This window comes from Mustela nivalis (assembly GCF_964662115.1).
Source record: "Mustela nivalis genome assembly, contig: HAP1_SCAFFOLD_2600, whole genome shotgun sequence".
Lineage (NCBI taxonomy): Eukaryota > Metazoa > Chordata > Mammalia > Carnivora > Mustelidae > Mustela > Mustela nivalis.
Genome location: NW_028134065.1, coordinates 12422 through 27361, shown reverse-complemented (window position 1 = coordinate 27361; position 14940 = coordinate 12422). Strand labels below are relative to the sequence as shown.

Below are 14940 nucleotides of genomic sequence, written 5' to 3'. Positions count from 1 at the left end.
CAGAAGACACTGAACTCCTGGATCAGAGACAGAGGAATTTATTGGTCTTAGCATAGCAGGTGGCATGAACTTCACACTCACAGTGGTTCTCTCTGTCCTGCAAACCCTCAGAGCTTCTCTGGAGTAGGTCAGACAGATGCTCTGCACACACTCAGGTTGTGTCACAGTCAAGTAACCCCAAGGTAGGAAATCCCAAATCTTATAAGTAGACCGGCAGCAAACATGCCCAACCTTTGTACTGGAGGAGGGCTTTGGCTTTGCTATCCAAGTCAGAAAACAAATATGCCCTCTTGTCCAATGGAAATATTGTTTCTAAGTTTCAAAACAGTTTGCCATGCAAACATTTTTGAAAAAATAATCCAAAATGAAAGCTGTCACAGTAGGAATTGAAACACCATGGAGAATTTGCTCCTAACAGTCTGGTGTTGCAAGAAGTCTACCTTAGCTCCAAAATCGTGTCTTCGCACAGGTCTGTTCAAGGCAGAAAGGACAGAGCAATGTAAAAAGAGCCTTTTTCCTGTACCTTTTTTTCTTTTTTTTTTCCTATTTGCAATGCTAGTCTTTTCTGGGGAGATACCAGGAGATTTTTATTAAGACTCTTTGACCAGAACTGGATCACATATTTACTTCTAGAGTAAAACCTATCAAGCAGGAAGGGAATTTCTATGCTGGACTTAGCTCAATTGAGATGCATCCTTTAAAACCGGGTATAAGGCCTTCTTCCATTGAGAAGATGCCGCCTGCTAAGTACATCAACTGTGTTCTTTTGGTAAGGAAGCAGCAGGAAGAAGGAGGAAGAAGGGAAAATAATTCTTGGGCGATAATAATAATAATAATAATAAAAAATGGATCACACTTGTAACATTTACCATGAGCCAGACATCAATCTGAGGACTTACATTATAGTAATTAGTGTTATACCCATAACATAAGTTATGTTACACCCCTAATGGTCTTGTAAGGTAGGTTTTATTTTTATCCTGACTCTACGTGTGAGGAAAAATTGAGACATAGTAACTTACAAAGTCATGCAGGTAGTATGCGGTGAGGCTTGGATTTAAATTTTAGTAATCTGGCTCCAGAATCCAGGGATTTAAATACAACACTATGCAATTACCTTCTGAACTGCAATAAAATAAAAATAAAAGCCCACATCTGCACATTGCATAAATATGCACTAGCTTTGTAGACAGTCAAAAAACCTGGTAAAAATCTTGAAGTGGAAATCAGCTTAACACATTCAAAACATGATTATAGGAGCAGTTAATGGCATGAGGTTGGATAAGTAGACAGGAGCCAAATCACACAAAGGCTTGAAAGCTTAGATAAGGAAATTTAGATTTTATATTTTAAATGATGAGCAGCTATTTGGGGAACTTTTTTTTTTTTAAAAAAAGATTTTATTTATTTATTTGAGAGAGAGAGACTGTGAGAAAGAGCATGAGAGAGGAGAAGGTCAGAGGGAGAAGCAGACTACCCATGCAGCTGGGAGCTTGATGTGGTTCTCAATCATGGGACTCTGGGATCATGACCTGAGCTGAAGGCAGTTGTTCAAACCAAATGAGCCACCCAAGGTGCCCTTGGGGAACGTTTTTGATGACAGATGATATGATTTTTTAAAAATGCGCTTTGTCAGTTTACTTTTTTTATAATTATGGTAAAAATATATGTTCATAACAAAAACTGTCATTTTAACAATGTTTAAGTATAAACTTCCATGGCATTAATTAAATTCACAATGCTGTGTAAGCATTACTATTAATATAGGTTTTGAAAATTTTTATCAGCCCAAACAGAAACTCTGTACCGATTAGGTAGTAACTCCTAGTTCCACCCTCCTCCCAGAACCTGGCAACCTCTAATACACTTCCTGTCTCTATTAGTTTGCTTTTTTAGAAAAAAGACATTTCATATAAATATTTTTATATGAATCACACACTTTTTAAAATTTTTGTGTCTGGCTTATTTCGCTTAACATAGTGTTTTTAAATTCATCATGTTGTGGCATGTATCAGAACTTCATTCCTTTTTGTGACTGGATAATATTCACTGTACACATATGTATTTTGTTTATCTGTTCATCTATTAATGGACACTTGGGTTGTTGCCGCCGTTTGATTGGTGTGAATGGTGTTACAATAAATACTGACATATAATCATCTGCTTGCGTCACTGCTTTTGGTTCTTTTAGGTATAGACCTGGGAGTTGAAATGGTGAGTCATTTGGTAATTCTATGTGTACAGTTTTGAGGAACTGTCAAACTTCTTTCCACAGCACCTGTGTCATTTTCAATATCCACCAGCAATGTCCAAGAGTTCCAATTTTTTTGAGGCACCTGGGGGGCTCAGCTGACCGTCCCACCCTTGATTTTGGTTCAGATCATGATGTTGGGGTCCTGGGATCCAGCCCAGAATTGGGTGCACTTAGGGAGGAGTCTGCTTGTCCCTCTCCCTCTGCTCCTTCCCACTTCCCCTCAAATAAATAAAATAAAAAAAAGAGAGTTCCAATTTTTCCATATTTACCAACAGTTGTTTCTTTCTCACTCCCCTTCCTTCCTTTTCAAAAATTCTAACCATTCTTGCAAGCATGAAGTAGTATTGAATTGTGGTTTTGATTTGTATTTCCTGAACGAGCAATACTGTTGCATATCTGTCATGTGCTTATTGGCCATTTGTGCATCATCTTTGTAGAAATGTCTATTCATGTCCTTGGCTCATTTTTCAAATTGTTTGTATTGTTTTTGTTGAGTGTAGGAATTTTAATATTTTTGAACCTTGAAACCTATTTAGTAATACACTTTATAAATAACATTTTCCCATTTTGTGTTTTGTTTTTTCACTCTCTCGATTGTGTGCTTTGATAAACAAAATGTTTTTAATATTATTTAATGATGTCCAAATATCTATTTATTGTTGCTGCTTTTCCTGTACTTTGGAGGCATATTTAAGACACTATTGCTAAATCCGAGGTCATCCAGATTTGCCCCAAAGTTTTCTTCTAAGACTTTAGAGTGTTCTACAATTTAGACCTCTGATATATTTTGAGTTGATTTATGTATCTGGTGTAAAGTAAGGGTCCAATCTCACTCCTTTGCGTGTGGATATACAATTTTCCCAGGATTATTTGTTGAAAATAATGTTCTTACTCCATTGAATGGTCCTGGAACTTTTGTGGAAAATCAATTGGCCATAGTTTGGAGAGTTTATTTCTAGGCTCTCAATTTTATTCCATTGGTCTACTTGACTATCCTATGCCAGTACCATACTCTTTTAATTATTATAGCTTTATAATACATTTTTAGATTAGGAAGTGAGAGACTTCCAACTTCGTTATCCTTTTTTGAGATTGTTTTGACTGTTCAACTCTCTGGAGATTGCATATGAATTGTGGTTTGCCACACCACCAATTGTGGTTTTAGGATTGGCTTTTACATTTCTGAAAGTTTGCTCTTGGGAAATTGGTAGGTATACATTGAATCTCTGTATTGTAGTGGGTAGTGTTGTCATTTTAACAATATTAAATATTCTAATCCAGAAACACGAGGTGTCTTTCCATTTACTTAGGTCTTCTTTAATTTCTTTCAGTAACAATTAATACTTTTCAGTGCACAAGTCTTATGCCACGTAAGTTAAATTAATTTCTAATTATTTTAACCTTTTTGATTTTATTGTAAATGGAATTGTTTTCTTAATATTATTTTTGAGTTATTCATTGTTAGTGTATAGAAATACAACTGATTTTTGTGTGTTGATTTTGAGTCTTGTACTTTGCTGAATTTTTTTATTTTTTATTTTCAGCGTAACAGTATTCATTATTTTTGCACCTCACCCAGTGCTCCATGCAATCCGTGCCCTCTATAATACCCACCACCTGGTACCCCGACCTCCCACCTCCCGCCCCTTCAAAACCCTCAGATTGTTTTTCAGAGTCCATAGTCTCTCATGGTTCACCTCCCCTTCCAATTTCCCACAACTCCCTTCTCCTCTCTATCTCCCCATGTCCTCCATGCTATTTGTTATGCTCCACAAATAAGTGAAACCATATGATAATTGGCTCTCTCTGCTTGACTGATTTCACTCAGCATAATCTCTTCCAGTCCCGTCCATGTTGCTACAAAAGTTGGGTATTCATCCTTTCTGATGGAGGCATAATACTCCATAGTGTATATGCACCACATCTTCCTCATCCATTCATCCATTGAAGGGCTTCTTGGTTCTTTCCACAGTTTGGCGACCGTGGCTATTGCTGCTATAAACAATGGCTGAATTTCTTTATTAGCTTTAACAGTTTGTGTGTCTGTGTATTCATTATGCTTTTTTTCTACATAAGATCATTTCACCTACAAATAGAGATAGTTTTACTTTTTCCTTTCCAGTTTGAAAGCCATTTATTTCATTATCAAGCCTAAGAGCTCTGGTTAGAACTTCCAGTACTATGTGAAATAGGGTGGTGAGTGCAGGAGTCCTTGTCTTGTTCCCAAACTTAGGGAAAGGCTTTCAATCTTTCACCATTGAGTATTACGTTAATTTGAGTTTTTTAAATGCTCACTTTTATTGCTGCCTGGAGAATGGACTGCTGGGAGTAGAAGCAGGTGTACTAATTAGAAAGAAATTGCAGTGTTCATTGCTATGGTGGAACAGATGAAAAAAAGTGGGGCGATTCGGGATACGTTTGGATATTGGATGACGGGACTTCCATCATGACAGGGTGGTGGTGTGGCAAAGACATTGGATGTGCACTGTCCCATACAACATCTATTAGTCACACGTAGCTACTGACAATTATAAGTACTTAAAATTAAATGAAAATCTAGTTCTTTCTTGTATTAATCAAGTATGTCATACTTTAGTATTCTATTATATCCCCAGAACTTATTCATCTTATAACTGGAGGTTTATGCCTTTTGACCATTTTCATCCTTTCTCCCCATGTAGCTATCATCTCAGAGAATGGAGACAGAACCAATCTATAATTACAGAAAATTCTATGGGCAGCACTATCCTAAATCCTGCCTGTGTGTTGGTCTCTGCTTTTCTTCCCTTTCCAGGGATAAGAAAGAGAAAATAGAAAAGGAAACGAACATTAACATTTAGAGAGAGAAATGTACTTTTCTAATTGTAACATACTTAAATCAACTAGCATTGAGGCAAGTTAGATGCATTTGTTCATGTCAGAAGTTCAACAGAATACATTTGTTATACATGAATATTCATGACAGTATTTTGGGGCAGACAATATAGTCTAATGTTTAAGAAATTATGCTATGAAGCCACGCTTCTTATTAGTAGTCTACCTCAAAACAGATTAAGGAATATTTATAATCATCTGTTTCTTCATAGATATTATGGGGATATGATATTTTAAGTATGTATTGCTATGAGTAAGGAAAAAAGTTTATAACACATTTTTTTTTAGCACATCTGAAATGCTTACTGAATCAGAGAGATATTTATGAAAACAGGTTACAAATAGATGAGCAGATAGATGATACCATGATTTCATTACACAGCTCTAATTATATATATATATATATATATATATATATCCTTAACTTATTTGAATTTATTTTAGTGTGTAATGAAGTATCATTTGAACCCCATTATTTTTCAAATAACTACCCAGTTTGTCACAACACCATTGATTTTAAAATTCCAAGACACCCTGATGTATTTGCAATGCTACCTCTAGGATATAGTACATTTCTTCTTCTTCTTCCTTTTTTTAAAGATGTACTTACTTTAGAGAGAGAGAGAGAGAGCATGAACAAGCAGGGCAGAGTGAGAGGGAGAGGGAATTTCAAGCAGATCTCATGCTAAGCACAGAGCCTGACGCTGGGCTCAATCTCAGAACCCAGAGATTACCATAGGATATAGTAAATTTTTATACAGATGTGGGTCTATTTCTGAAACTTCAGTTTATTTTGTTGGTCAGTGTATCGAGAAGTCACTACATTTTAAATTGAGTTGTTTTTTAATTAAGGCCTAATCTAATCACTCTTGCCATCATTGTCACTCTTCTTTTCAAAGTTTTCTTGGGTATGCATGCCTATTTGCTTTTCCCATATAGCATGTCCATGACACCTTTATGAAACTGTCTTTCTATGGTATATATTTCCATGTATTTCATTTTATGTTTGTGATTAAGAATGCTGAAAATATTTTCTCAGGTAGGTTTTTCTCAACTTTTGTGATTTTTCTAAGCTTTTATTTTTGCTGAAAATAGAAGTAAGGTCTTCTTTTACCTTATATCTTCAATTGGTCATTGTGTGCATTGATGAAGGCTACTGATTTCTGTATTTTAATTCCATACCACACTACCAACTGAATTACTTTGTTGTCTGTAGAATCTTTTCATTGAAGTCTAGTGGTATTGCTGGATTTAAATCATATCATCTACAAATACTCATATTTTTAGTGTTCTTCTTCTGGTGTTTATACTTCTAATTTCTCTCTTTTGACCAGTTACATGAGTGAGAACATCTAGTGCTGTGTTAGACAGTAGGGCTGATTATAGTACTTTCATCTTCTTGACTTAGCAATAAAGCTTTCAGTATTAGCTCGTGATGCTGACTTTTCAAATATATATGATACACACGATATATAAGATACATCTAGGTGTACATATATATGTATTTCATATTTCTATGTATTTTACATATGTGTGTACAATACACATCCATACACACAGACACAGACACACAATTCTCATTCTTCCTGCTAATAATCTCTAGGAAATCACCACAAAAATCTATATTAACAAATATTGAACCATTGCTCCTAGGGGTATCATGTGTACATGTATTTTGTGTGTGTGTGTGTGTAGATAGAGATATACCTCACATATAATCTTAATTCCTAAAGCATTTCATCTTGATAGATTATACTTGCTTTGTTTTACAAAAAAAAAAAAAAAAAAAAAAAAAAAAAAAAAAAAAGTAGGTTTAGAAGTAGTAAGTGACCATCCCAATAACAGTACCAGAGTTGACATTCAAACCCTACCTAACTGGCAATACAGCCTGTGTCTTGTACTACACAGTGCTGCCCCCTGCTGTTTCTATCCCGTGGTCATCTCCGTAGAATTGCTGAAAAGGACAAGGTGGAGCAGCCCCTTGTTGGACCCCAGTACGGGATGTACACATATGGACCACTCTGATTTTTCACTGCTCTGTGTGTGTACGTGCCCTGGAATGATGGCTAAAAAGCCCCAGGTATTATTTTTAGGGTTACAAATAGATTTTAGCCAGTAGGTGAAACTGCAGATACAGAATTGGCAAATAATAAGGACCATGGGTATCAGCATTTATAAGTTACGTTAGAGAATTCCTCATCAATTTCTATTTTGTTCAATGTCTTTTTAACCAGTAATTAGTGTTGTAGAGGTCACTTAAAAATAAACTCTTAAAAATGTATATTTCTTATTTATCAATAATACAAATATTCCTATAAATGTGAAAGCTGACTTGGGACAAAGTACCAAGTAACAAAAAGTGTCCAATTATTTTATCTTGTCTTTTCTCATTATACCCACAGATTCTCTAACAAGATATTTTACTGTGTAGAGTTTGCAAGATACACTGGCTATGAATCTTCACGCTTCTTTCATTGGACAGCATTTTATCCCTCTTTTTCCTAGTTATTTTCCTTCTGTTCTTCATAGGTCAACCCAAATTTCTTCAAAGAACTTTCTTTCATCTCTCAAATTTTGAATTTCTGCCCATTTCATTCTCTTTCATAGTCCTCTTTGTGGCATGTATTATATTTTTACTAGAAATACTAATTTCATAGAATTTGTTTAATATCCATACCCCCAGATAAATGTAAGCTTCATGAGGGCAGGGATTCTGTCCGGTGAGTTCACCTTGTATTTCAGCAGTGAGCATAGTCCAGGCAGAGAAGACAAGCACGTAATGCCTCCATGAACTGACACGTAAATGAACAGGTGGATGGATGAGCACAAAGCCTTTTACAGACAATTAAAGATACGTCATTCATGAGTGGTCGTGTCTGATTTTTATGGGACGGGCAGCCTCAGGCTCTGCTGTGGAGCTACTTCGTTCTCAGGAGTTAGGCAGGAGTCTGGCGTGTTTGAGACTTTCTTCATAAATCAATATTCACTGAAGCTGATAACCCACCAAATCAGAAATGACTATTTGTGATTCGGATCTCATGGTGATTTAATGTCTCAGAGGGCTGCTTTGGTTGTGGCGAAGTAAACAGTCCATTCTCCCATGTCACTTTTGATTTTAACTGAAGTGGAAGTACTTGTGGGCAAACTGATTCCAGGTCAGATTTGAGGGTTATCAGCTCATAGCGCCTCCAGCTAGTCTTTTTGGGTGATTCTATTCACCAGCAAATTAATTTTCTAGAAACTCTCATAGCTCTATCATTCCTTCCTTTCTTCTTTCAATTCTTTTTTTGATTTGTCTGGATTGGGAACCCAATTCTAGCTTTTAGTGTTTTCTATAAAGGATATTTGCAAAGGCAGTTTTTCAAGCATATTGTATTAATTATATCTGTATCTATATCTATAGTTATAGATATATATATTTAAGGATGGTATTTATTTATTTGAGAGAAAGAGTGCGAGAGAGAACCCAATGTGGGATTTGATCCCAGGACCCTGGGATCATGACCAGAGCTGAAGGCAGATGCTCAACTGACTGAGCCACACATGTGCCCCCAAATATGCTATATTTAATATATGTTATCATTTACAATTATAACTGTTACAAAATATAATGGTTACATTTGATCTGTGTTTTCACACAGCAAGGGTCTTGTGTTTTTCTGGTTCTCAGCTTTTTGGTTGTCCCATTTCTCTCTCCTTTCTGCGCCACACTAGCTCTATCTCACCCTCTAATCTTTTGCACAGAATGCAGACTGATAATACTAACGTCTTCCCAGACAGATCACTGTCTCAAGTAAAATTTCCAAAATATTTGGATAGGACCATATATGCAAGTATTATGTTAACCATGATATAAAGATTCCTGATTCCTGAAAAAAGCAAGTTAAGATTCATGCTTGTGAGAGACATCTAAAAGAGAAGCCGGGGGGGGGGGGGGTCACAGAATACCCATACAAAATTAAAACAGGAAAAAAACCAAAACTTGGATCATTAGGTTCTTTGACTGACAAGTGAGTGGGAAGGTGCTTCATTTCCCAGAATCTGCCCGAATACCATTAAAGTTGACCTTGAAATTGCTTGAACATTTTATCAGAAATGCTAATTTCTTCTGAGAAGAAGGTTATGAATTACATTTCAAGCAAAAAGGAACTACAGATATGGGACATCATTTATTCTTCATAAATCTTCATTTTCTTCTGTAGACACCCCCAATACAGTATCTTATAATTTCATTCATCATTTTGTCCCATTCACCAAGTCATATATTGACACCAAAAGTGTTTCCATTAAAGGCTGTAGCTCACCATTCACCGGGACATACACAGTTGAAATCTCAGAATCATTCTAAGACAATTTTTTGTCCCTTTGTCTTCGACACCTGTATCATGTCCATGCCTGTCCCCTCGCATGTTCATCTTGTTTCATGCATTCACTTCACTCTGACCACTTCGGCTCTCCCCAGGCTCTCTTCAGGTACCTGCCAGGGAAGAGCAGCAGCCTTATACATGGTCGTGGTAACTCCCGCAAATCTATCCTCTAATCTGCAGCCAGAGCAACCTTGCAAAAATCAAATCTGACCCCTGCACCCTCCCTTGTAACCACACAGAGATATCTCCATGATCCACATAATAAAGCCCATGTTTCCTTAAAAAGCTTCAGAAGATTCACAAAATCCTATCTACCTCTTCTATATCCAGTTTATTTTAGATTCATGTTTTATGATCTCTATGAATGTAGTAGCTTCTACTGCTACCTAACCAGTTACCAAAGTTAGTTGCATAAAACAGCAGAGACTGTCTATGGGTCAGGAATCTGGGTCCTCTGGTCAACTTGTCACAAGATTGAAACTGAGGTGTTGGTTGGCCTGTGTGTTTCTTCTGCAGGTAGGTGTCCTCTCTCAAGCTCACAGGGCTGCTGACAGTATTCAGTTTCTTGCAATGGTAGCACTGAGGTCTCGTTCTCTTGCTGGCTTGTGGCCAGGGATGGCTCTGAGCTCTTTCAGGCTCTTCTCAGTTCCCTCCCTGGGGACCTCTTCCACAGGTCCTCTCACACCTCAGTCTCTCTTCAGGAAGGCCCTGGATCCTGCTGAGGGCTTCTCTGGTTAGTCAGATATGCCCAGATGAACTCAAAATCAATTGACTAATCACCTCATCATAGCACTGATATCTCATCACATTTACATTTCTTTCTGGAACTAAGAGAATAAAGTGAAAATCTTAGAGAGGTCGTCTTGGACTCCTGCCCATCACAGGTACCAACCACTGTGGAGTTGGTGCCAATACTCATGTTTGTGCTTATGCTATTTCTTCTAATGAAACATTCCTTCCTAACTTTTGGTCCTGGTTATCCTTGTTCACCATTTGAGATTTTGCTTAGGCATAATATTCAACAGAATTTGTACTTTCCCTGAATTCATGACCTCACCTAAGTTTTCCTCTGATAAGCTGTGATAGTGATGCTATGTGTGTATGTCTCCTAGCATGAGTCCTATTCACCTAAGACTGTGTTAACTGGTTTGTTTCCCAAGGGCAGATTATTAGGTACTGACGCCACCATAACAAATTACCATAGACAGACATTTAGGTTTTCAGTATTCTGGAAACCAGCCGTTCAGGTCAGGATGCCAACATGGTCAGTTTCTGAAGAGATTTCTCTTCCTCGATGCTACAGGTTTCCTTCAACCTACTGTGTATTCTCATGACCTCTTCTATTTGAGCAGAGAGAGAAAGAGAGCGCTTTGGTGCCTCTTCTGAATGAGCGCACTAATCCCATCAGGAGGACACCAACCTTCATGATCTCATCTAACCCAAGTTACATTTTATAAAGGACCTGTCCCCAACATACAGGCACATTAGAGGGTAGAGTTTCAATATATGAACTTGGGGGACACAAACATTGAGTCCATAGCAGGTAGGGATGGTGACTTCTTCCCCTTTGTAATACAAATGCATAATAGCCTTTCAACAATATTTTTAACTGAACGGGTCTCGTACGGCCAAACTCAGCATATTTGATGTCTTTTGTCATTGATTACCTCTATCATCCAATTAGTTATCACTTCTTATGCTTTAATATTGCTTTGTACCCTTGTAAATAATTTAATGCCTCAAGGTCCAGGTTTATTAACTAATTAGTATACAAAAGTAAATCCAATATTCCTTAACCTGATCTGGCTTCTGAGGTCCAGAGAGAGATGAAAATACTGAGATAAATGTCTTCCTTTTAACTGCAACATTATATCCTAAATCCAAAATAGAAAGACATAAATGTTCTATGATAGGGGATTGGTCATGCTAATTACATGTTAACAATAGTAAATAATGTATTCATTGAAATGATATTATAGAAAATGCTAGTATCAGATAATAATCATGCTGGATTATTATGTACAAAATCAATTTAAACAAACTATGTGTTGTTATTGTATTACTTGTTTTCCTATCTAATTCCCTGGCCCCTTCACATAAACTGTATGATCCTTCAGGAAAAGGGCTGTGTTTTATATATCATTATGTCTCTGGAACTGAACAGATTACTGACAGACAGTAACACTGAAAAATGCTTATTACTTTGACTGAGTTGGCTGAAACCAAGAGGGAGAGATATAAAATGTGAACATATTCTTAGTAACACAGAGATACACATACTACCATGTATTAGTGTGAAACAGTAAATGTCAAATACGTCACATACATTTTGAAGCAAAATTAAAACTATCAGTGCAGTTATAAAAATAAATCCACCTTTGGAGATGGAAAGCATTAAACTATTTCCTATGCCCCTTCTAAGTATAGACAGCAAGTTTTCTCATTTTAAAATATTTCTTTACTGGTGCAGTTATAATATTATTTCAGTTTTATTAAATAGGCTAAATGTATTGCTTTTTAAAATTCTTTGACTGTTTTCCTTACTCCACTGCACTGCTGCAGCCAAGCTGGGGGAAGAAGAGCCCCAAGTGACAAAGACAGAAAGCAAAGGATCCTGAGAGCCAGGTAGAGCCTAAGAAAAAATCCCGGTGAGATATCTGCACTGAAGGACATCACTGGACAGCTGGGTATGTAGTTCCATTTACCCAGCTTCCTTCCTATTCAGTTTCTTAAGGAAATCCTGCTACTGATAATTTTAAAAATATTTTTTACATATCCTGAAATTTCACCCTTTTTGAGACCTCTCCTCCATCCCTACTTAACTCACTACGAACTATTATTCCTTCTTCTCAGAACATCCCTTGCCAACTACCCTCTTCCTGAGTTAAATATTTTATTCTCCCTCCTATAGCAGTTTTTGATCCTCAAAGACCCAATTCTAGGGACACTGGGTCCAAAAAGATCCGTAGGGATGACATTGGGAGATTCTGTACTTCACGTTTTAAGTAAGGCAGGTTAATGAAAGAAAGGAGGAGAAACAGAGGTTAGGCAAGGATTACAGTAACGGTCCTCTCCATCCTACTGGCATACCTGTTGGGTATAGATTTTTCTCCAGTTCAAACAGGATGGGGTTACCAGCACACACATACACAGTCACCGCATCCCCCCTGTGAGCATATAACTTCACAACGTTGAGCTCTTCCTTTCCAGGTACTAAGGCAGAGACCTGATCTGTTCCAAGAGTGGGGAAAGCAGTCGCCACATCAGCCTGAAGCTTTCTCCTGCAGAAAGCAAACCAACAGGTGGCATGAATCCTGCCTGGATGGATTTTAATAAATTCAAAGGACTCTGGAGGACCTACTATAAAATCACAGGGGCCAAGGAAAACTGGTTTATGATGCCCTATATATGGTATATGATGCTCTACTCTTCCAAAACATCCTATCCTCTTTCTCATTCAATGTCTCATCTAGTTTCACATATTCTTGGGGGAAGTCTTTCCCTTTCACAAAGGAGGAAAACTGAGATCTAGTGAGTAACCAAGTTAGACTGACTAGAAACTCAGCCTTACCTTCCAGACTCCATGCCTTGCCCTCCGCCCACTCCTTTCTCTTATCTGCCTCGCAAGTCTGTCAGCTTATGGTCAAAAAGCTATAGGAAGGTACCAGGAGTGACAACTAGGGAACACTGGTCCCCAACTTCGCAACGTGGTACCAGCATCAGCAACACTGTGCACAGACACAGCAACACTGTGTAACAGACGCAGTTCTTAAAACGCGTCCCTTGGTTCTCTCCCACCTCACCCTCCATCCGTCTCTCCTGCGAGAAGCAGATCCCTTTTCTCCTGCAGTCGTAGTTTTCGGTGTCCCATCGGATTTTTCCTAAGGGACTCGAAGCGCTGTGGAGGGCGGGCCCTGTCACTGTTCGTGTTTGCACCGCCCACACCTTATCTAGCCGCAGTCAGGAAGCGCTGGCTGGATTACGTTTTCCTTTACTAGCCTGGGAGACACTCTAGGCCTGTGCTCCGTCTTCGCCCTCAAAACGTGCCTAACCCCCCCTGGCTCTCCGGGGTCCCATCCTGGCTGGACTTTCCCCGGCGTCCACCCCGGGCGGCGGACCCAGCTCAGAGAGGGCTGTGGGCCAGCCCGCACTGGGAGATGTCTGGGTGCCTGGTGGGCGGAGCGGGCCCCTTCTCTCCCTCACCTGTCCGACCCCTTGATGGCCGTGTTGGACTTGACCCGAAAGGCCTTGGCAAACATGTCTGCTGGAGTGACCTGGGGGGGGCAAGACGCGCACAGAAGCCGGGGGCTGTCAGGAAAACCAGAACGCGGCGACTTCCCGCCTCGCAGCCCTGTGCGCAGCCATGTTGCGGCCCAGCTGGAAAATAGGCTCGGCTGGAAACCCGGCCCACTCAGCTTCGCAGCTATTGGCGCTGCGGGGACCTCGGCCGCCCCTAGTGGCAACCCCGGGAACTGAGCCTGGGAGGGTGGGGCCTGGAGAAGGCAGGCGGATTCCCGCTCCATCGGCGTCCCTTGGGCTGGGCTCTACGCCCGGGCGAATTGCTGGCGCCTGCGGGTCTCTAGTGATGGCAGTGGCGACCAGGATGACTTAGCTTCTGCTCCGTTGGTGTTGCGTTCCGCCAGACCTCGCCAGCTCCTGTTCCATTCAGTTTCAGTTCCACAAAATTAATGGAGCTCTTGTGTTTTATTAGGTTTTCAGGTCTCTCGAATAATTTTCTTGAGGGCTTTTATTAAAGTCTTTACATTTTATTACACGCTAGAGGTCTCAGGATTTTCTCATTGTTTTAATTTACGTGGCGTGACAGTAACTAACAGAGAATCCACCCTTGTCCCTGGTTTGCCCCGCATGTTTTGAGCAGAAAACTACAAATGATCTTCAAGTCTATTTTAAAATATTTTTGGCCACTTTTAGATACATTTTTCAAAGCTTTATTGCTTTTTGTGTTCAGGCGTTATTTGGAGAGGGGAGTTTCCAAAACTAATAAAACAACATTGCTTATTTAAAAAAAAAAAATCTGTGAGGCAGATTAGTTTCAAATTATGGTTTGGCTTCTCCCTATCAATGTCACGTGCCAACGGCTTTTCTTACTGAAACTCTTGCATTCTCTGGAAGATGTGGCGGTAATACTTACCTCATAGGGTTTACATTAGAAACGACTGAGTTAATGTATGTGATAGGTTATACCGTCCTTTGCAAATTTCCAGTAATATATGTAAAAACTCTAGAACAGCGTTGAGAGAGAGTGATGGTTTCCTGGTAGGGGGCTGCTGTGCACACCTGGGGTCTTGGCCCCTACTAAATCAAATTTTGCATATGAAAAGTTAAGGGCAGAGTATCCATCCACCAAGAAAAAAAAAATCATAATTATTTCTTTGGATGACACAATTACACAAAGAAAAATTCCACATTGGCTGTGCAAAGATA

At 38.9% G+C, this 14940-nt stretch overlaps 1 protein-coding gene and 1 long non-coding RNA gene across 4 annotated transcripts in view; one reads left to right on the top strand and one right to left on the bottom strand.

Moving 5' to 3' along the window:
- LOC309858489 overlaps positions 1 to 12882 on the top strand; it is a 28740-nt gene extending 15858 nt beyond the window's left edge. The window contains exons 3-4 of one of the 2 annotated variants that reach the window (XR_014308216.1): positions 12058 to 12182; positions 12706 to 12882. This is a non-coding gene — a long non-coding RNA (uncharacterized lncRNA). Of the gene's footprint in view, positions 1 to 12057; positions 12186 to 12705 lie in introns of those variants that run through there. The other variant, XR_014308217.1, reaches the window with a different exon arrangement.
- LOC309858488 (uncharacterized protein) lies at positions 9285 to 14159 on the bottom strand. 2 transcript variants are annotated; one of them, XM_082751167.1, is made up of 4 exons: positions 13699 to 14159; positions 12586 to 12776; positions 10695 to 10835; positions 9285 to 9605 (listed from the first exon to the last, which is right to left on the bottom strand). In XM_082751167.1, the coding sequence occupies exons 1-3, from the start codon at positions 14016 to 14018 to the stop codon at positions 10744 to 10746; spliced, it is 603 nt and encodes a 200-aa protein (XP_082607293.1). In that variant the 5' UTR covers positions 14019 to 14159; the 3' UTR covers positions 9285 to 9605; positions 10695 to 10743. The 2 variants fall into 2 exon arrangements, with proteins under 2 accessions (XP_082607293.1, XP_082607294.1); XM_082751168.1 differs by lacking the exon at positions 10695 to 10835.
- Between the last annotated feature and the right edge of the window lie 781 nt (positions 14160 to 14940).